The 20,646-nt window shown below is 37.0% G+C and overlaps 2 protein-coding genes across 4 annotated transcripts in view; both read right to left on the bottom strand.

Moving 5' to 3' along the window:
- Positions 1–20,646, bottom strand: part of RPS12 (ribosomal protein S12) — a 511,578-nt gene that overhangs the window by 463,297 nt on the left and 27,635 nt on the right. The window lies entirely within an intron of this gene.
- The window catches only part of ENPP1 (ectonucleotide pyrophosphatase/phosphodiesterase 1), a 59,064-nt gene that overhangs the window by 10,814 nt on the left and 27,604 nt on the right, over positions 1–20,646 (bottom strand). For all 3 annotated transcript variants that reach the window (XM_049801466.1, XM_049801467.1, XM_049801468.1), the window contains 12 exons: positions 17,215–17,294; positions 15,719–15,838; positions 14,565–14,674; positions 13,273–13,338; positions 12,886–12,958; positions 10,717–10,825; positions 9,456–9,587; positions 7,874–7,905; positions 6,616–6,743; positions 5,451–5,520; positions 3,871–3,958; positions 19–194 (listed from right to left, as the gene is read on the bottom strand). In XM_049801466.1, the coding sequence (XP_049657423.1) occupies positions 19–194; positions 3,871–3,958; positions 5,451–5,520; positions 6,616–6,743; positions 7,874–7,905; positions 9,456–9,587; positions 10,717–10,825; positions 12,886–12,958; positions 13,273–13,338; positions 14,565–14,674; positions 15,719–15,838; positions 17,215–17,294 (1,184 nt within the window). The remainder of the gene's footprint in view (positions 1–18; positions 195–3,870; positions 3,959–5,450; positions 5,521–6,615; positions 6,744–7,873; positions 7,906–9,455; positions 9,588–10,716; positions 10,826–12,885; positions 12,959–13,272; positions 13,339–14,564; positions 14,675–15,718; positions 15,839–17,214; positions 17,295–20,646) is intronic.

The raw sequence follows: 20,646 nt of genomic DNA, 5'->3' as shown, positions 1-20,646 counted from the left end.
AACCATTTCAGTACTTACCCCTGTCCTGCAGGAGCAGCCAAGGCCCACTGAAAAGGCTCTTTGTCCTACTACAGAGCATTCTGAAGGATGGCTTGTTTCTTTGGGATGTTGGGGAGTGTAAACAGGGTTCCTTAAAAGATGGTTTAGGCGCCCATGAGTTCCATTGTTTGGGGCTGGTTTCAAATCAAGCAAATCTATGAAAGAATTCAAGTGATATTAAGAGGATGAGAAAGACTGTAATACACTGCTACTTGCATTGTGATTACAAGTATGGGTAAGTCAATAAAGCTGCACTGCTTGCTGCTCCTAACACCCAAAAGAGAAAGCAATATAACTCCTCTAAAAGGAAGCACACATGTTCTTAGCTAGGGCGCAGGACAGTATTAGTCTGCGTGTAAAGAGGGACAGAACAAGCACAAAAAGTGACAGAGGCTAACATCTGAAGGGAAGTGAACTTGCAGCATCCAAACTTGCAGCATCCAAACTTGCAGTGGGGGACAGAATGGGAATTCAAACACAGGAAGCTAGCAACTACATAACATTGAAGTTTTGGGGAATAAGTCTGGGGGCTTTTTGGGTTTTGTTTTAATTATTTGGAAATTAAATACACAAGCTTCAGTTAATAAGCACCTGTCCTGGTTTCAGCTGGGACAATTAGTTTTCTTCCTAGTAACTAGTACAGTGCTGCATTTTGGATTTAGTATGAGAATAATGTTGATAACACACTGATGTTTTAGTTGTTGCTAAGTAGTGCTTATCCTAAGTCAAGGATTTTTCAGTTTCCCATGCTCTGCCAGCAAGGATGTGTACAAGAAGCTTGGAGGGAACATAGCCAGGACAGCTAACCCAAACTAGCCAAAAGGAGATTCTATAACATAGGACATCATGCTCAGTATATAACTGGGGGGAACTGGCCAGGAGGGGCAGATCGCTGCTCAGGGACTGGCTGGGCACCAGTCAGCGGGTGGTAACCAATTGTGTTGTGCATCACTTGTCTTTCATGGGGTTTATCTCTCTCCCTTTTTGTTATCTTCTTTTTCATTACTATTATTATTAGTATATTTTATTTTATTTCAATTATTCAACTATTCTTAACTCACAAGTTTTATGGTTTTTGTCACCAATTCTCTTCCCCATCCCACCAGGGAGATGGGGAAGCAGTAAGCGAGTGGCTGCATGGTGCTTGGTTGCTGGTTGGGGTTAAACCACAACAGCATCACTAAAGAGTAAAGCCAGAAAAGAACCTAGACAGAATATAGGTTTCTGCTTGTCACTTAGGTCTAAAATGCTAAGCTTCAAAATTCTCAAAGTAGTCTAACCACAAAACCATCTCTACCCCACAAACACCTAAATCTCTGCCATTAAAGTAACTCAAACAGCTAAAAGCTGCCTACCACCAATGCTCAGAGACACTTCAGACACCTTAAATACTGAAGAGATCAAGCCCTATTTCATGCTTAATCCTTGCTAGCATTCATAGATTTTTTTGTTCTTCCACTTAACTTATACTAAATCTATGAAATAAGTTTTTTTCAAAACAAAGCAGGTGATGAGGCACACTTGTATCCAAAAGCTTGGTGTCTAGATCAAGCACCTACTGCACAAGAGTTAGAGCTGAACTTCCATTCCTACACAGGGAACTGAACACATTTCTCCCTGCACTGTGCCACTCATGTTTAATGTCATTACCTCCAGATGAACCTGTTTTGCTTTGGGGAAAAAAACAAACAACCAAAACAACCTTTCTAATCTTAGTAGCCCCTGCTCCAATGAATACATCACACAACGCAGAAAAAAACCAAATCAGAACCAGTCCCAGACTCAGGTCCCCACTTCAACAGCTAAATTACATTGTTATGTTCCTATTAAGTGGAGTATCCAAGAATTCACAACACCCCAGAAATCCCCAAGTCTGGCCATTTGAACACCTTAGAAAACATGAGGTGAAATTCCCCAACTCAGACAAGACAGTCATACACATCTGGTGCTCATGCTTTAAGTGCTGAGATGCTGGACAAATGGGAAACAATATCTCTTCTCTGTCTGCACTTTACAAGAAGGTGCAGTCAGGCACTTCCATGAGAAATGCTAAGGCCCAGACAAGGGAAAGAAGATGCCTTTCTGCAGCCCAGAAGGCACCTAAGGCCTGAGCGAGGAAAAGGTTGAGTAAATTGCCTCACTTAATTTTCTATCCGAATGTTAATGTGCTGGCTTTTGCAAATCCTATTCTTCTAATTCTTTCTATGCAGTATGGAGGAAATCTAGACCTCAATGACTGCACTTAGAACACCTGATCTGTCACTGAACTTGCTTCACTGAGATGCCAGTAAGGACTCTACCCCTCCCATGCAGCATACACACACAGAACAGGTCAGAGGGGCACAATAAGGTGGCTCAAGATCAACCATGACATAAGACAGCAAAGCATACAAGGCTGAGACACACACTTCCTGACAATGGCCTTTTTCCTATTCCAGCAAAGAATTTAAACACATGGTTTAAATGTGGTATACCTGAATATCGCCACTGATCTCAAGCATGTGCAGTGCTCCCGTTAAGTGTTTCCTGGATCAAACCCTTTGGTAATACTTTCTCTCACAGATGCAGATGTTAGAGCAAGTATAGGTCCTGGCAAGAGAGAGAAGTAGGCAGGAAATAATGGAAAACAGGTGAAGACCTCAAGGGGAATAAATGAACAGAATGTGGTAGGACTAGTGAAAGACTTTTGGAGAAACCATGAAATACAGAACAAAGATGGGACAAAGGAACAAGGAGTCACAGTAACACTGCGTTTGAAAGGGGTGGGGGGAGAGCCACGAGGCATCTAATTTTCAGAAACACCAATTCTCTAGTGCTGTGTACTGTCAGAAAATAAAGTGAAGAGTATCTGTATATGGAGCGAGCTGTCTGTCATATTCAGATGCAGAAGCAGAGTGCATGGAATAGAAATCAATTATGAATTTTAGAGTGACATCATAGAGGGGTGAGAAACAGGAAACCTGACTATGGCAGAGACAACTAGCTCTAGAGTGAGACTCCAAAGCAATAGGACTACAAACCAATAAGAGAGTTGCAGCCCATCAGTAAAAAACCAGCATATTTGAAACACCTGTTGTATTACACAATAAGAATGGACAGGGAAACATCCAAATCTAGTATTAAAAGATACAACACATAAATTAAACAAGGGGCACATACAATGATGAACTTGGGGGAGGGTTTATTATATGAATCAAGTAAACAAAACCAAAAAAACTTAAATTTTATCTGAATTAAAAACCTATTTATATCAAGTAACTAAAAAATATGGTAAAGGAAAACAACAAATAAGAAAACACATGACAATACAAGGAATTGTTCAAGTGCATAAAAAGCAGAGGGGGTGACTGACTCAGGCCTTCTGGACATGAGCTGCCTGGCAGCTGTACCCATACCCATTACTATGCTTGTTATATACTGTTCTGCCTGAATAAGGTCACCTGAGAGATTAGTCTGATAAAGCCTCTAGCTAGATATGAGAGAGAAATATCCTTTCTTCTTGATGGTAGAGAGATTGTGAAGTAGTCAGTTTTAGTAGTGGCGAGTCAAAGCGGCAGTTCTGAAGCAGCCAGAGGAACACACAGAGTGACCAACCACTGGAAAGGATAGATACAAGGTGGCCTGATCAGTAGATCCTAAACAGCTGCTAGTCATTTAGAAGCTGGACCTTTCTCAGAAAAACAAACAGCTTTTTATTTGTGAAGATCAGCAGCAAGTCTTAAGGACAAATTTCTAAGGACACTTAAAAATCTGTTATTAGAAGATTTACAATGTCCAAAAGATATTATATTTTACTGAACAAAGATGACCCCCATCATCAATTGTACTTACCACACATTAAATTATATACTTCAATGTTTTCAAATGGATCAACTTGAGTACGAAACTTGAATCCTGGTCCAAAACCAATAAAGATAGCCTAGGGTTTACAGAGAAAAGTACAGTGGAACTCTGTTTAAGACAAGTTGAAATGGAAAATATCTTCATAGAGTGCATATTCTTCCAAGAACTTAACCTTTACTTTACCAACATAGTATGGATCAAGTCAAAAGCAGGTTTTTTTTCTTAAGAAAAGTAATTGTATAAGAATAATTTTAAAAAGTAGTAAAAGAATATTAGGAAACACAATTCTATCTCGTTGCTTTTAAAAAATTGCCTTCAGCCACTTATGAAGTCCCTTGCTCTTCCCTGCTTTTGAAGAAATTAAATTAATGTTCTTAAATGGTTTAAGATTTAATGGAAATGTCGAGCCAAAATAACCATCACATTTCATGCCCTGTAAACAATTTGGAAGCTTTTAACTTAAGGTTATAAAAACATTTGTTGGTAGCAATGTTTTAAATGGTTTAAGCAATGGCAACATCCTAGGCTTCTACAACTGGTTTGCAGCTGTTCTTTCTTTCTTCTTGCACCACTTCCTGAGCTGTACTGGCACAAGCTATTGTGTAGCCATACAATGAACCTGATCCAGGAACACAGCCAACACAACAAATTTTCTTTTTTCCTGCTGGCTCTTTTCCTTCTGGTTCAGTTCCCCGACCTACTTAACACTGCAGCCACGCAAAGCTTACACTAGCATAGAGCAGGGTTTGTTGCAGGAATAAGAACAAGGAGGCATGGGCAGCAGGTGCTTAAACTCAACTGCTGACAAAAAGATTGTTTTTAAACTTATCCTGAGATATTCAGCTTATTTTTAATTAAGTGAAACAATCTGTGGTATCAAGATAATGAATGACTGACAGATGCTTTGCACTCTATAGCATCTTCGTAGGTAAGATCTCAAAGCTCTTTCCAAACAATGCAATTGTCTCAGATTTCATAGTTGTGTTGCAAAAACAGAGGCCAAAAACTCAACTCTAACTTGTTTTTTTGAAATTAAAGCATAATGCAGGCTGTCATTCTGCAACTGTTGATACTAAAATCTGTAGGCTAATAATTTACTCAACAAGCCTAATTTGAATCAGATGAGGCAGGAACATGGTACCTCCTTTCTGTTGATCTAGGTAATTAAGAATATGAAGTTTATGCTGCTATAATGTTAGCCTCAGAAGGATAAGTTATATCTGTTTCAAGACCAATTAGGGATGCTATGAACTGACAGTCTCAAGTCTGGCAAAATGTTTGAATAGAGACAACCTACTCAAAAATATTTACACAGTCAAACTGTAGCAGACAGAATATACTAAGCTGGCATTTGGCATCACGTGGCCTTGCTGGTTGTAACCCATTACTGGGTACCCTATCAACAGGTTTTCCATTGTCAAATCATGGAAGATTAAATATGGAATAGTGTCACAAATCTTAAAAAAAAACAGAAAAAAAAGCCCCAAAACAAAAACCCAAAACCCCAGCAAACACATTTAGAAATAGAAGCAGCTAAAAATAAGAGCTAGCATGAGTTTAAGTCTCACCTGCATACTGGGGAAGCGATTGTCTGAGCCATGGAATCCACCTATGCAGCTTTTAATCTCAAGCGGTTTCCTATTAAAAATTCACAGTTTATATAACTCACACTTTACAAACCATATCAGTATAAAATACATTCAGTAATGCATTGTTTACTTGTCTATTAAAAGATTTAAAGGATTGTCCATAGGGAATAGAAAGTCTTTAAGCTTTAGAAGAGAATGCCTTTAAAATCAGAATGATAGTTTTCTCTGCAAATGTTATCCCTTTGGACTTCTCAAGTATCCATTAGTCACTTAAAGTAAAATATCAGATGATAGATGAACAAAATGTTTGTTCTCAGGATAAGAGATTTTCACTTCACTGTCATTTGGATAACAGAACTTTGCAGTACTTTATATAAAGTAGATTCTTAAGTGTGTGTGTGGGGGGGGGGTGTTGGTTTTTAATAAAAATTCTAATGTAATTTAGAGCATTCAGCTGGGCATCTTACAGTCTAATAAAACCAAATCTCCAACATATGCCAGGTCCATACCTATTACTTAAATGTGTACAGTTCTAGTAACCCAAACGTTGTTTGCATGACTTGCACACATTTATGGTGTTATACAACAGGACCTACTGAATACATAGACAGAAAAACTCTTTCATGATTAAAGCCCTGGAGTATCACGGAGGCATTCAAAATTATATTATTATAGCAGATGCCATTATATCGGGCATTGTAAATTCATTGGTCAGAACATGTAGGGTAATTAACAATAGTGGATCACTCACACTGCCAGTGGATCACTCACAAGACTGCTTCAACTGAGTATTATCGACATGCTTAGCTTTCATGACTCACTTTGGAAACTCCTAAAGCATGGCAAGATGTGCTCAAGTATCTGGCAAAGGGGACCTTAGTTTCTAACATTTGTGTCACAAAGACTGCCGCTACCTGCATACTCAGCAAGGAGAGTATAGCTGCCAGTTTAGAATTGAGCCTCCTCAAGCCAGCAAAAACCGTCGAGAAAAGCATGCATTGTCTCTTTGCTATGCCTTTTGCATTGACAAACAAGAATACCACACTCCAATGGCTATCACTGAACTCTAAGCATCTGGAAGATAAAAGCTATGAGAAAACAAGAAATCATTTGCTGTTTAATCAAGTACTGAAAACTAACTTACCTAGCAAGCTGCCACTGGGAGTCTAAATAAAAGTGCAATGGTTCAATCCGGTCGTTGTAGGAATAATGGAAACGCTTGGGTAGCAGCTGTTTCATATAAGCTTTGAAAGGCTGATTTGGTTCTATGCACTGAAATGGTTAAATTAAAATATAAAATGTACATTTCACCAAATTTTTGCTTGATGTCATGCACAGTTAAAGCACTTCAATTGCTAAGGGTCTGCAATAACTTCCACTAAGGACAACAGGACTACATAAGGTTTGGAGTCATATGGTCTGGGACTTAAATACTAATAACTATTTAAATAACAAATACTGACTGGTTTTGCATTCAATAGTTATTAGAAAAATATTTATATTGGATTATGAACATAACTTACTCTTTTCTTACAGCCTACAATTGTACAGAACCAAACAGTACTGCTTAGAATTAATAAAGAACTACACTGAGACATCAACATCACGATACTTTCACAAGTGGTAGGAGACTATCCAGTGCAGTAATTCTACAGCTGTGTAATACAGAAAGTAACAGAGATTTAAAGGGTTTTTAGATTGGTCAGTCAAGGACAAATACATTTTTCCACCAACTAAGATCCATTAAGGATTTAAAAAAAAAACAACCAAAACAAACCAACCAAACAAAAATCCCTCTACTGTAATATTAGAATTTTTGAATAGTGAAGTCATCTATACAAACAGCACAGCTCTCAGCCACAGTGGTGCCTCACAACTGAGAGGCAAACAGATTGTGGTGCAGAGATGAGAACAGAAGCCAGGTATAGAGCAGAAAAGCAAATTCCTTAAGCTGGAACCGACAAAAAAAAAATTTTAAAAAAATAATCAATAACCTCTCTCAAAGCTGTTTATCAAAAAGGTGTGGGCAAGAAAATCTTATGCTTGCCCAGGAAACGGAGCTGAGCTTTACACTGACTCAGCCCTCAGCCAGTATGGTCCAGATACAAAAGTTTTCCAGTTTGAAAAGCAACATGATACAGTGCTATCTAAGAGTTAGTGAAAAGAAATGAACACAAAACCTTAGTTAATGCACAACCACAAACAGCCATATGACACCTTACTCAACTTTGACCTTCCCTTCCCCTGCGTGGAACTACTCCTGTTGTTGTTAACTGTATAGCACATGGAAGGTCACTGATTCAAAGTCCAGATGCTATGTAAGTAGCACAGTAAACAGCTAATGCTATAAAATAACTGTAAATGTCAGTAGAAATTAAGCTAGAACAACAGATAACACTTACTGTGAGGTTTCTGACAATGCCTTCATAATTAACTAGAAGAATCATATGTAAGAATTAGTCACCTAAGTTAAAAAAAAATCAGATGTAAAATGAAAGCATTCCCACCATGTAATATAATTAGCTCAGTTGCAAAAAATTTCTGGATATAATAAATTATTTTTCCAGAATGAAAATCACGTGGAGCAAAACAATCACTCAACTGTCAAGCTATTGCTTTTAGGAAGTTTTAGTTCACAGTCTCTCCTCCCCTTGCTTACTTATTTACAGATTAAAATTTTAAACTGTTAGCCACAGTTAGAAAAATAATCCAAGAAGTAAGATTTCACAAGCAGCAACTAAATGCTGTGCTAATCAAGCTGGATTTTTACTGCTTACTAATAAACTGCTAAGGAAAAAGAAACAAATACAACTATCAGGACAGCAGTTTTACCTGGCAACGATCCTTAGAAAGATAGCCAAAGATAGCAAGCTGGCTAAGATTCAGATGCTTGGACTCAAGCCAAAAGGGACCATTACATCATTTATTTTGACATTTTGTCTAACACAGGCCCATTACATTTCACACAGTTACTCTGTTCTGAGGCTGATACCCAATGCTTGACTAAATTACATAAAGGATAACACTGGCAAGGGAACCATTAATAATTCCTGCATAGATATATTCAGTACTACAAAGACAGCTATGCTACTTCATGAAAACAGTGCATGTGTCAAAAGCAGGAGATACTCTGCCTTTCTTCCTGAACTTATTTCTCCAGGGACAACCTGGAACTGCATTTGACTCCCACGTTCTCCAAGGAAACATTTAAACAGTTTAGAATAGCATCAAGCAATGAAGTAAACAGGACTTAAAGTCACTGAAGTTGAGGCCTACAAGTTTTAAAGAGCATGGAGAACAATAATCTAGCTAGAGAAAAGCCTTATGAAACATGAAGGAAATGCCTGCATTCAACATTAAAAAGTACCAAAACCTGCAGGCATTAAATCCTTCACCTAAAATGAGACTGCATAATGAATCAAAGTTTAAAATTTGTAAGCATTTGTTGCTTTTTACTCAGGTTTATCATCATCTTATTTATGTTTGTTTGCAGTTTACTCAACTGCTGTCAGGCCATTAAGCCATTTTTTAATAACTAGAAAATATATTATAATACTCATAAAATAATATGTAAGAGATAGTAACAATCTAACATTACTTCAAGACAGAAATACAGCAAATTTATACATAAACTGGTAAATCAGGAAAGTAGGTGAGACACAAGGGAGATATTTGGTCTGTCTTGAGCACCAGAGATCTGATTCAAAGGAATACCATTCACAAGGCAAGAGCATTTGCAGTTGGCCACTGAGGCAGCCTGCAAAAGTAATCTGTAGGATTCAAACACACTTTCAGACCTGCAAAGTCAAATGGTCTTTAAAAACACAGGTGCACTATTCAATATTTTCTTTTCATCATTATCCAGGTTGTCCCTAGCTGACCTTCACTCACATTTACCAGTGGAATGTGCGGATCCTAAGTTTGTATTCATAAAGTACAAAAGCATATAGCCAAGTAACAAAAATTAGTTTAGCAATTACATACAAGAGAAATACTCATCTGGAACATTATTAGGTCTTAGGCGAGCTGCAGGACCAGGTACTACCATGAAATGTTGAACATCGTCCAGATAGCTGTTCAGATATGCTGTTTTTCTGCAGCTCCCTGCTTCCATCCCTGCAAAAGGAAATAAATCTTATTAAAAGTGGGAATATCAATGTAGAGTAGCGTTTCTGAGCAGACATGTAAGTTAAGTTGTAGAAGTCAGAAAAGTAATTTCTCAAGTCTTTATCAGCAACCCCAAGACATCTGATCCAAGGAGACCACAATACTCACGTACAGAAAACAAAATATTACACAAATAGACACAATCAGCCATTTCCTCAGCCGAGAAAGATACTGCAATTGAATAAATAGATAAATTTTCTTCTCTGAAGGGAAAGAAATCTTATAAGCCTAAGAACAGTAGTAACGGTCAGACTAAATATTCATTTAGCCCAATATCCTACCTAATAGTGTTCAGTAACATGTCTAGAGAAATATCCCATAAGCATCTTCCTTGCAGTGTTCCTTATCAGTTTCCAGAAGTCAAAAGGGACTTCAAGTTGCATATTGCATTTGAATTCTTAATTCTTGACAGGTTTACCCTCCATTCATTTTGTAAACATTTTTTAAACCTGTATAGATATTTGGCTTGGGTCATTCCCAGTGGCAATGAGTTCTGCAAATGAATTTCGTGCTGCATAGAAGTGTGCTTATATTTTGTTTGTCAGGAAAAGCAGCAGAAAAAAATGTATTGGTAAAATACATAACTTATAGAAATAATTCCAGAAATATAGAAAAGCTATTACAGCAATAAATCAAAGTTTCATATTCACAGCCTTCTAATAACAGATAAGCAAACTAATAACTGAAAGGAAGATATGGCTTGTATTTTCATTTCAGCAATTCTCAAACTATTGCTGTGTAGTGTAGTTAAAAGATAGAATAAAATGAAGTTATTTTTTACAATTCACATTTTTATTTCTTTTATCAGCTGCTAATGGTCACATGAGGAATTAGGAATAAAATATGAAAATTGTTTAATCCCTCCCTATGTTCTCCAATTCTCCCCTCTCCCCCTCAAAATAGTCTGATTCTCACCTACACTGATTATCTCTTACAGCATCTTGATAATAAAAACCATAATTTCTAGGTAGTAGCTGCTTCATTAACCTTGCCAGAAACATGCAAGTATAAACTCAGAATATTACTTTATAAAAACAGCTCTTCAAAATTCTGATACATTTTATAAAATAAAATTTACCATGATCTGATATAAAAATAATGTTCAGGCATTTATGCAAGTTCATTTGCTTGAGACCATCCATCAGCATCCCTACTATGTTGTCCACTCTCTGTAACGCCATAATGACCTGCAGGACAAAATAGGAATGTAAAGTAAGTGTTAATACCTTCAATTAAAAATCAGTATTTATTTCTAGGGAGAGTGAATAAATTTAAACTGTAACAGTACATGCTAATAAAAAATAAGGAGCTCTTCTTATAGACCATTCAAGGCTAGATGCAGTCCAGATATAAATGAAGGACACAGGGGACCTAGAACAGTGCAGTAACCCCCAAACTCATGACAGAGAGCACATACAGCGCACACTAATATGAGAAACTGTGAGGACGGGAGACTTACAGCATTCTCAATACCCCATTAAACCTGCTTTTTGCCTGTTCCTCTTTCTCTCAGTTGTACACCTTTTAGATGCATAGTCTTTACATCTACTGAAAATGGACCCAACAGGTACAGCTATACTGCTAAATAAAAATTGGAGCCTGCAGACTGCCTAGCACCTGCACTGCTCGGGGCTACCTCCATCTACAGAAGACTGGCTATATCTACACTATACAGCTCCCGGCCCCAATTTTTTCTGGGCCCCCTAAGACACAGCTACACATTTTTATGTTATTTCAGTTGAAGACATTTTAAAAAAAAGTAAAAAACCCCAAACCCACACGCCCAGATTATAACCAGCAAGGGTGGTTTTAAAGTATGAAATTGCAGATGTTTGTTGCATCTACCAGGGGCACAACCAAGGACAACAGGGAATGCCTAAGACTGCAGATGCTGATGGGAGAATACCAGAGCGCTGAAGAGAATAGAGGAAGCCAAGCCTGCGGCACTCTTCCTCAAAATCCCTGTTGGGAGAGACCCTGGAGCAAACTGTCCTTGAAATTGTAACTGGGTATTAGCCTCAGAGCAAACTAGTTTAAAGGGACTGAAAAAGCCAAAGAACAAGCTACCAGTCCAGCACTTTTCACGATCAGGGGTCTGGCATTCAAGCTCACTTGCGTAGGTACAGCCACTGGGGCTACTTTTGACTACTTGCTAAATAAACAAAACAAAAAAGTATTTTTGAATTAAGTCATTCTGTTACCTCACTGAGCTACTTGGATAAGCTGTCTTGCTCTGTGTGACCAAAGACAAGATGCTCCAGAAAGACTACATATAAACCCTCAGGGTCTTTCTCTCCAGAGCATTCCTAACATACAGAACTTTAGATCTACTCATTAACCAAAGAAAAGGATAACCAATTTGAACACATTCCCTATAATGCAGTTCCAATTAGTTGTCTGCTACCTCACTAGGCACTTACATTCATCTTGCAGTTCCTTACAGGAACAGTAACTGCTCGCACATCAAGAGAAGTTGGCAAGAGCTTTTTATTGTCATCACTACTGAGGTTAAATACCTAGTTAAGATGCCCAAACTTCCTAACCATTAAAGACAGGAGAATTTTTACAGTGTTCCTGAATTTCCAAGAGCTTTTTCCTTTGCATTTTTCACTTGAGTTTGTTAAAATGTAAAGCTATTTTTTGGACTTCTTTTTCTGAAAACAGTTGCAGTCCCAAAGACTTCCTATTTATACAATAGGTACAACACAGACTGTGATGGGGTGAATGCCCCTTTTATCACCCTCTTTCTGAGAAGGCATAAAAATCTAACTGCAGGGAGATAAGACCAATATTCATCTAACCTTTGCACAGAGACTGGGAGAAAATGAATGACAATTATAACATGATTACTTAATCACTAAAACTTGGGACCATTGCTATAAAAATGTTGGTTCTTGCTAAATTGAAAGTATATAAACTTTCTGTCTAACCTCACCCCCCCACCAAATCAACATAATGAATTAGTAGGAGCAGATAAAGCAGCATACAAGACATACCCAAGCATGCTTTGGCAATTTAAAAGTTATTGAAATAAAAAAAATAAAAATTAGTCTTACTAAATAGGCTGTTTATTACATGCTTTGTATCAAATGTTAATTATGGATGGGCTATCTATTCACAGATTTGTTTTTCCTAATAAGCATACTGAACATGGTCTTGGTTAATCTAACATGAATTACTTAAGTTTATTATAGAGCCAGAGCAAAGCTTCAAATTAAAAAAATTAACAAGCTACAGAACTACTTACTCCGCTGCTTACTGGTCCAAACTTATGGCCTGAGGAATCTGGTTCTTCTAAATACAGAGTGTAAAAGTGTGGTCTATATCAAACAGTACCAAAAATGTAATATTTTACATATACGTTGAGACAGTTTGAAGAGATTATATTTCAACAATGGATATCAAATATTGGAAACAATGCTCTCATTCAGAGGAAGGATACATTTCTCTATTTCCCTTTAATGTAACTTAATAAAAAAAAGGTTTCAGTCACAGAAACAGGCTTGCATTAAATAATATTTTAACATTGTTAGAATAATGCATAAGATATTGTTTAAAACAGAAATCATATTTACAAAGTAATTCATTGCAATACCACTTGAACAGGAACTTACACTTGCAAATGTATACCTACCTTTCATCTTCAGGTAGCTGCAGCCAGCGAAGAACAGTTATCACTCTTTCTTCAAAGGGGATTGAGCTGTATCAGAACAACACAAGATCAACCAACCGTGTATTTCCAAGAGCTAAAAAAATTTTAGTCACACATTACAAAAATCAATGTACTTTAGCAGAGAAAATTGAATTCAACTGGATGCTGTTAACGGCTATTTAGCAGGATGTGAGTTTATCAATGCTAATTGCCTGTGACTCCACAGGAGTTAATGGCCTGATCTACAGCTCCCTTGAATATTGTCCCCATTGATTGCAATGTGATCAGGATAAAGCTCCCAGTATTGCTTATGTTCATTATAAAGAGAATAATTGGCTTCAAGGTACAAAATTCCATCTAGGTTTTCATTCCTGTATTATGTTTTGAAAAAGTTTCAGTTGGGGGGTGTTTGGGGTTTTTTTTAAACATTTAACTTGTTTTACTACAAGTTCTCATACTATGTCAGAAAGAAGACGCTCTATATCAATTACTGAAGTAGACCAACAATAAGCATGTTGACCTGTAACAACATGAGGTACCCAAAAACTTAGTACTTCAGCTACTTAACACAAGTTCATGTAACAATGTACAAGTTCCTAGAGGAAAAACAAAATGTAGATAGCAAGTCAAGAACCAGAATTTCCATGCTATATGAAGGGTGTAGTAAGAGAAAATGATCCTAGGAACATAGAAATGAAAAGCCTCATTTCTTGGGCAAGATTTGAGATTATTAAATAAATGGTAATAAACAGATTTATGTAAAATTTTCATTAGGCAGAAAATGTTTAATTGCAGTGAAGAGCAATCACTGACTAAAATATGACTGCCTTAATGTGAAATATTTTCAAAATTTACAATGAAAATAATTTTAGATTAGAACAATTTACCACAGTCAACAGTAAAACTTTAGTTTTCATGGACAATATCACATCATGACCTGATATATTCAACTGTATCAGAAGTTTGGATTGAATGACTCTAAACACACCCATAAAAGATTTTTATAAATAGAAACAGAAAAGCACTAAAGCTTCAAAGCTGGCTGTTCTTCAAGCTGATATTTCCACATCTTTAAAACATTTGCTGAGGAATGGCAAAATAATTAGATAAAGAATCTACATTATACAGAAACAAAGTTAACTGGATCCTATCTTTTTTTCCACATTGTGTACAACTATTTAGAACAGCAGGAAAAAAAAGTTATGCTTTCTCTCGTGTCTGTCCCATTGCAACAGAAAGTAAAATATGCATCCAAGACACAGGAGTTTACATACCTATTGTATTTTTCATACAGGTTTGGAAAGGTTCCATTAACTGCTACGTCTGACCCAGGCCAAAAGAACGTACCTGCTTTTAGACCTTGGTACATAGCCGTTAGCCAAATCTGCAGGAGAACAAATCATCATTATTAGTGTGGGTCACTGAATTAACTGTCTAACTGCCAGATCCACTACTGCCCCTACCAGCTCTGCACCTTTTCAGCAAGATCAAAAATTAAAAGTGTAACTAAGAGGAGCACTCCAGACAGTCAATCTTGCAGTTCAGATATACCTTGCAGCCTGATCCCTTGTGGCAAACACTCACATCCTTTCTGCTGCTACACCAGGGGGGAGTCAGGACAGAAGTAGGAACCATTAGCTCCCATGGAGGGAGCAGTAATGCAATAGTAGAACCACAGCTGAACACCAGGAAGGGAAAATGTCTCAAGAAGAGATGGAAAAGTTCCAAGGACCTACGCTCCACATACTTTGAAATATGGGAGCAACTCTTCTGATTTTACTGCTGATCTCATGATTTGCAGATTTGTCTGCCTTCTGCCTTTTACACCACTTTCTTCTCACTGGCCTGCAAAGTCTATGCTTCTGTGTTCTTTCCTAAAAAAAAAATTCCGGTCCTCCCCACATTAGTAAATAGTTGCATCTGTTCCCTTGCTATTCTTCAGGCTAGCACTCATGCAAACTTTCCCATTTCTCATTTTGATGGCAGTCTCAGCAGATTTGCCATAGCTGTATGATTGAACTGAGACTTTTTCTTCTAAAACCACATCTTTAGACATAGTAGTAATTTGGGCAGAGTGTAAACCTTTATTACTGCTTATTACCAAAACTAACTGGCCTGTTAATTTACTCAGCGAAGTTAACTGCAAGCCCAACATATTAAAAAAAGAACGAAATCTGGTATCTCTATTAGTCATTTTAAGCTGGTTTTCTCCTTAAAGAAAATTCCATTTAAGTTCAACAAAATCCATAACACTTTGTTTCATTTGTCATTTTGCAGCTCTAGTATGGTAACTCCTAATCATACTGAGTCATGCTTCTTGGCTGACTTAGAAGTACCCTCTGTACTCTTTTAGGATCGCTGTGCATCCAAGTGATATTAAGTAACATAACAGGCTGATGTACATTCTCAGCAGTGTATTAATACTTACAGGCTGTCCTTGGTACCACTGTGGATTAAACTTCTCTTCACTTTTAAGCGTGAAGGATGCATTTGTTTTGGGGTCATACATCTTGTTATCAATTATACCATGAGATTCAGGATACAGCCCCTGTAATTGAGAGTATACCTTGTCACAATGTTATAAAGAAAAAGAACCTTCCAGCTACACAAAGAGATGTCCATTAGACAAATAGGTCCAGTGAATCATCTATATGAGACTTCTACTCCACCAGTACCTCAAGACCCTACCATTGCTACCAAGCCCTATCTTCCAATTCTTAATTGCTTCTCAGTGAGATTAAGAAAAATAGGCAAGTAACTTGCTCTGGGATCAAACTGAAAGACACCATCTCAGTTCACGCATTTGTTATCTTTAGTACCAATGACAAACCAATTACCTATGCCGGACCTCCATCACATGACCAAAACCTGGGGATTTCAAAGGAGAATTGCACATCAGCAGGTAAAAGCTCTAGCTGGGGATAACCATTACATGAGCAGAGAAAAGTTCTCACAGGCACCAGCTGTTAGGTAGTTTTAACAGATTTTGTGCTCTACCTTCAAGCAGACTAACTCCTTTTTACATTAAAGGATGTAACAGCACCACCACTAGGACCCTAATAAACACCACACCTGCTACTTTTGACAACAATAGGGAGCTGAGACAAAGGCCTATACTGTATTTAGGGACACTTTCACATGGCTGTAGAGCATGATTAATGCCATGCCTCTTAGCTGCATATTCAACCACAGATATTTGTGAGGATTACACAAATAAACATCTCATTCCTGAACCTGCACTCCTCCCCAAAAGTCCTGACAAACTGGGAAGGTAAGAAAGAAGGTACAGATCCTCAAGTATTTGACTGAATTTTAGGTCTGATGTGATTAAACTAAGAAGGATCTACTGGATTCCAACTCTGCATTCGGTGTTGAAAACCTCCATTTTTCTTTTTCCTCCTATACACAAGAGGTAGTAAATTTACAAGATCAGCTTTGTGACACTCCTATCCAGGTTTGGGTACAATCCGTCAGAGTCAACATCAATGCAAGGTCCAAATCTTTCCTTTCATTTCTTACTGTTCTTTGCATCATGCCAAGCTACCTTAAAGAAGTGAACAAGGCTGTCAGTTTAAAGGAGTAAGGCTGCTCTTACTCCAGAAGAGAGCAAGCTGCAATTTAGTGGAAATATTTACACAAATGAGGAGTTGTAAAGTGATGTGGCCTTTCACCTATACAGGAATTCTTGCAGCTAGTTTTAGGAGGATTGGATTACTTAATAAGATGAAATCTGACCATTTAGCTGCAGTGTTACATAATGACTGTTAATCTAAATTAGATAAAGAGTATAATATATAAATTTTCATATTCTGAAGGGAAATCTTATTTTAATAATCCATTAAAGAAATATACTATTCCCTTGGAGACAACTTGATAATGAACAGCCTCTTCAGTAGCGGAAACATAATATACAGGAATTCTTACTGTGACAATGGAGTAATGATTGGGAAAGGTTTTTGAAGGATACACTGGTCTCATACTGGAGGTGTATGTTCCACATTTCTCTAAAGGGAGGAAGAAAGAAAATCAGCAAAATTACAGAAGTAAAAACCCTTGCAAGTTGCTGTCATGAAGACATAAACCTTTTTAAAAAAAGAGAAAGAAAAAGACAAAAAATATTCTCAGAAAGTTTTCATTCTTTGAAATTCTGGAGTTAATACTTCATTTTTCTTCCCACATTCATTTACAAGCTGACTAAATGGCTATTAATACAAATTTTATATATTCCTAACGACTGACTTCAGCGGTCATGAGCAAAACCTACAGTCCTTATGAAAACCATGCACAGGTAAGAATGAATAATCAAAGAAATCACACCCTCCAAAGTTGTCCTGGTATGCAGTAAGTGAAATCTGCTGACTGACAGCAACTGGCTACTTCACGCTGGGCACTCTCAGAGATGAACTGGCCACTGGCACAGTGGTGGCCTGGCGCTCTCAGTCACCTGTCAAATCCCTATTTATTCTGCAGTCTCCTTTTTGTTTGTGGGTTTTTGTTTGTTGATTTTTAATAAAAATAAGCTCTTATTCCAAGATGAATCTCAAAGTTTCCTTCATTTTAATATAAAAATCATATGTTTCCAAGGAGATTAGCACATAGTGTTTGCTAGTACGAAGAGTCATTAGCCAGGCCAAAACACTTAAGCAGACCTTACTGGAGTTAGGTGCCTAAATTTTCACAGGCAAATGTATAGGCCCTGATTTAACAGAAAGAAAAGAAAAAGAAAAAAAAGCAAGCCTTTACCAACAATTTCAAAAATACTATGTGATAACCAAAACCACTTTAACTGATGCTAGAGAGCCAAAAATAATGATCCTATGGAAAGACCACCACTAGGCAGTCTTCACTGGCCCTCTGTGTCATTATTTTTATAATATAAATGAAAAAGAAATAAAGGGTTTGATAACATAAAAAGTGTTGCATCAAGGCACTTTGAACTCATTGGATTAGGGCTTTGGATTAGATCTCAGTTGAAATAAACAATTTAAGCTAATCAATATAAAAAGAAGCCAACCCAGAAAGTTAAATCTTCTCAAGTTACATAGACAGTCCCTCCCACATCTGTGTTCTGTAGTAACAAATCATCACTTGTACCATTTTTGCTACTGCAACACACTCAACACATTTCAACCATTTCCAAATCTGTTGTTGAGGCTGTTTTCTGAAATCATAGGGGTTTTTGTGGGGGTGGATGGGGAGGTTGGAGGGGGTTTTTGTTTTGTTTTTAAAGTAAGACTAAAATACACTTAAAAACTTTTGTCCAAAATCCTAGGGGGTTTTGCTGGGACTTTCCATAAGAGTTACCTTTCTTCTTCTGACTTGTTGCCTTAAAGACAATTTAAGACAGAAGGAAGATTCCTTTAAAAATTATAATATCACAGCATAAAAGTATGGGAAAATGTCTTCTCTGAGCCCCATATACACATGTTATGGCTATGTTTGGATTCACTGAAAACCTTCAGCTCCGTGCCGAATTGCCCACCTTTAGGCAGGTAGCTAAAATTGAAATTATGATATTGTCTTACAGGCATCTCTTCTAACTGATTTCTCCAAGGAGACATCAGAATTTCACTGTAGTTATGGCTAAATTAACAGGACTAGATAATGGGAATATTTTTATCTAACAGAATGCTGCACTTGTCATCAAGTGTTTTAAAGAGGAAAATCCAGGGATTTAACATTGTTCTAATTTAATAAAGAACTAGGAAGTCCGATAAGTTACTTAAAGCCGATAACTGTTCACTGCTTTGTAAATGCTGTCATTCAAACTGTGTCTCTTTTTGAACATTTACTAGTCCTGTAAATTAGTAACTATGAACTTCAAAAGGATTCAATACAATTTTTCAGCAATATTCAAGCAATTTATCCATTTTTGTTATTTATCTACCACAAAGTACTAGATTTCATTACCCTTTCCTGCACAGTAAAATACTGTAGCAGTATTTACATACTTGTATAAATGTTTATCTTTACAGTATGACTGCTTCCACCATTTTCAGTGCCTAGACACGTGGGACATGAAGAACATGGAGATTTGAAGCTACAGGCCCTCAGGTGCCATGCGATACACATCGCAGTGACACCAATTTCCATTCATGAGACTATTTTTCTCTTACTGAAGAAAATTTGCCTTATCTGAGCTTTTCACCCACCACTTTACTATGAGGGGAAAAAAGCCTGGAAAACAAGGTTTTGTAATAAGAGAAAGCTGAAGATCCTGTAGTATATCATATCTAAAAGTCTTGTATCAGATTACAAAAAAAACACTCCATAATAATGTAGAACTGCAGACGTAATGCAAAAATTAATATTTTTCCCCAGACTGTTCCTTATTTTGCTGTGTCTAAAACATGTATTATTACACATTATGGTTTTAGAATCCTTTAAAAAAAAAATAAGTTTTGACCACCAAAAACTCCATGGTTCTGGAGTAGTGAAGTGACTATGATGAAGATACTAAGATATTTGTATTTCTTAGTGGTCAGAATTTATCATGGGTTCAGTGGAAAGAGAAATACAAGTTTATTATAGGAGTCAGCAAGAGAAGCCCTACAGATACAAAATAACAGTGCCACAAAGTATCTCAGCCACAGCTATAACTACCTGTAATAGCCAGCCCCTCCTCACAATGCCCAAGAAGTCTTCTTCAGTTGAAATTTTTTATAACTGCATCTAATAAAATTGTTTCAAACATCTCATTTTATTTAACATGGAAAAAAGCTAAAACCTGAAATACATCTGTGAATTGTTATCCTCTGGAACAGATCAAGTTGTAACAACCACTGTACAAAAAAAAAAGCATGTATTTTTACTGATTTATTTTTAGTCAAACTGAGACCAGCCACCCCAGGTAGTAGTTTATTAATGACAAGAAAATTGGCATATTTTTCAGACAAGAAATGCCATCAGTTCTTTACAGACCACAGCCAAAATAGAGAGAGGAAAAGTAACTTAGACACTACAAAGTTAAGACAGTACAAAAGCTATGGTAAAAATATGTACTTATGAGGTTCTCATTTCTTCTGAAATTGTTTGTTAAATCAAAGTTTTCTCAGATTCAGCACATTTCTACCAGCCGTTCTGTATCATCTGTTCCTAATCTCTTCCTTCTCTATCTTCTTTTTCAAATCTAATCAAATGCTTTCTACCTCGCTTTCCATTTTCCAAAGCCATTCCACCTAAATAAGACAATATGCAATAGAGAGCAAAAAGTGGGTCTACTTCTATTTTGAAGAAATAAAGTAATCTCACAGCAAAAAAGCAGCCACCTCCTAAATATAGGAAGGACTACTTAATTTTTAAGGTTTCACTGAAAATCCAAAGAGCCCTCATGCCCTCCCTCTCTTTGCCTTTCCA

This window comes from Accipiter gentilis, chromosome 5 (genome assembly GCF_929443795.1).
Source record: "Accipiter gentilis chromosome 5, bAccGen1.1, whole genome shotgun sequence".
Taxonomy (NCBI): Eukaryota; Metazoa; Chordata; class Aves; order Accipitriformes; family Accipitridae; genus Astur; species Astur gentilis.
This window is presented reverse-complemented; position numbering and strand designations above follow the sequence as displayed.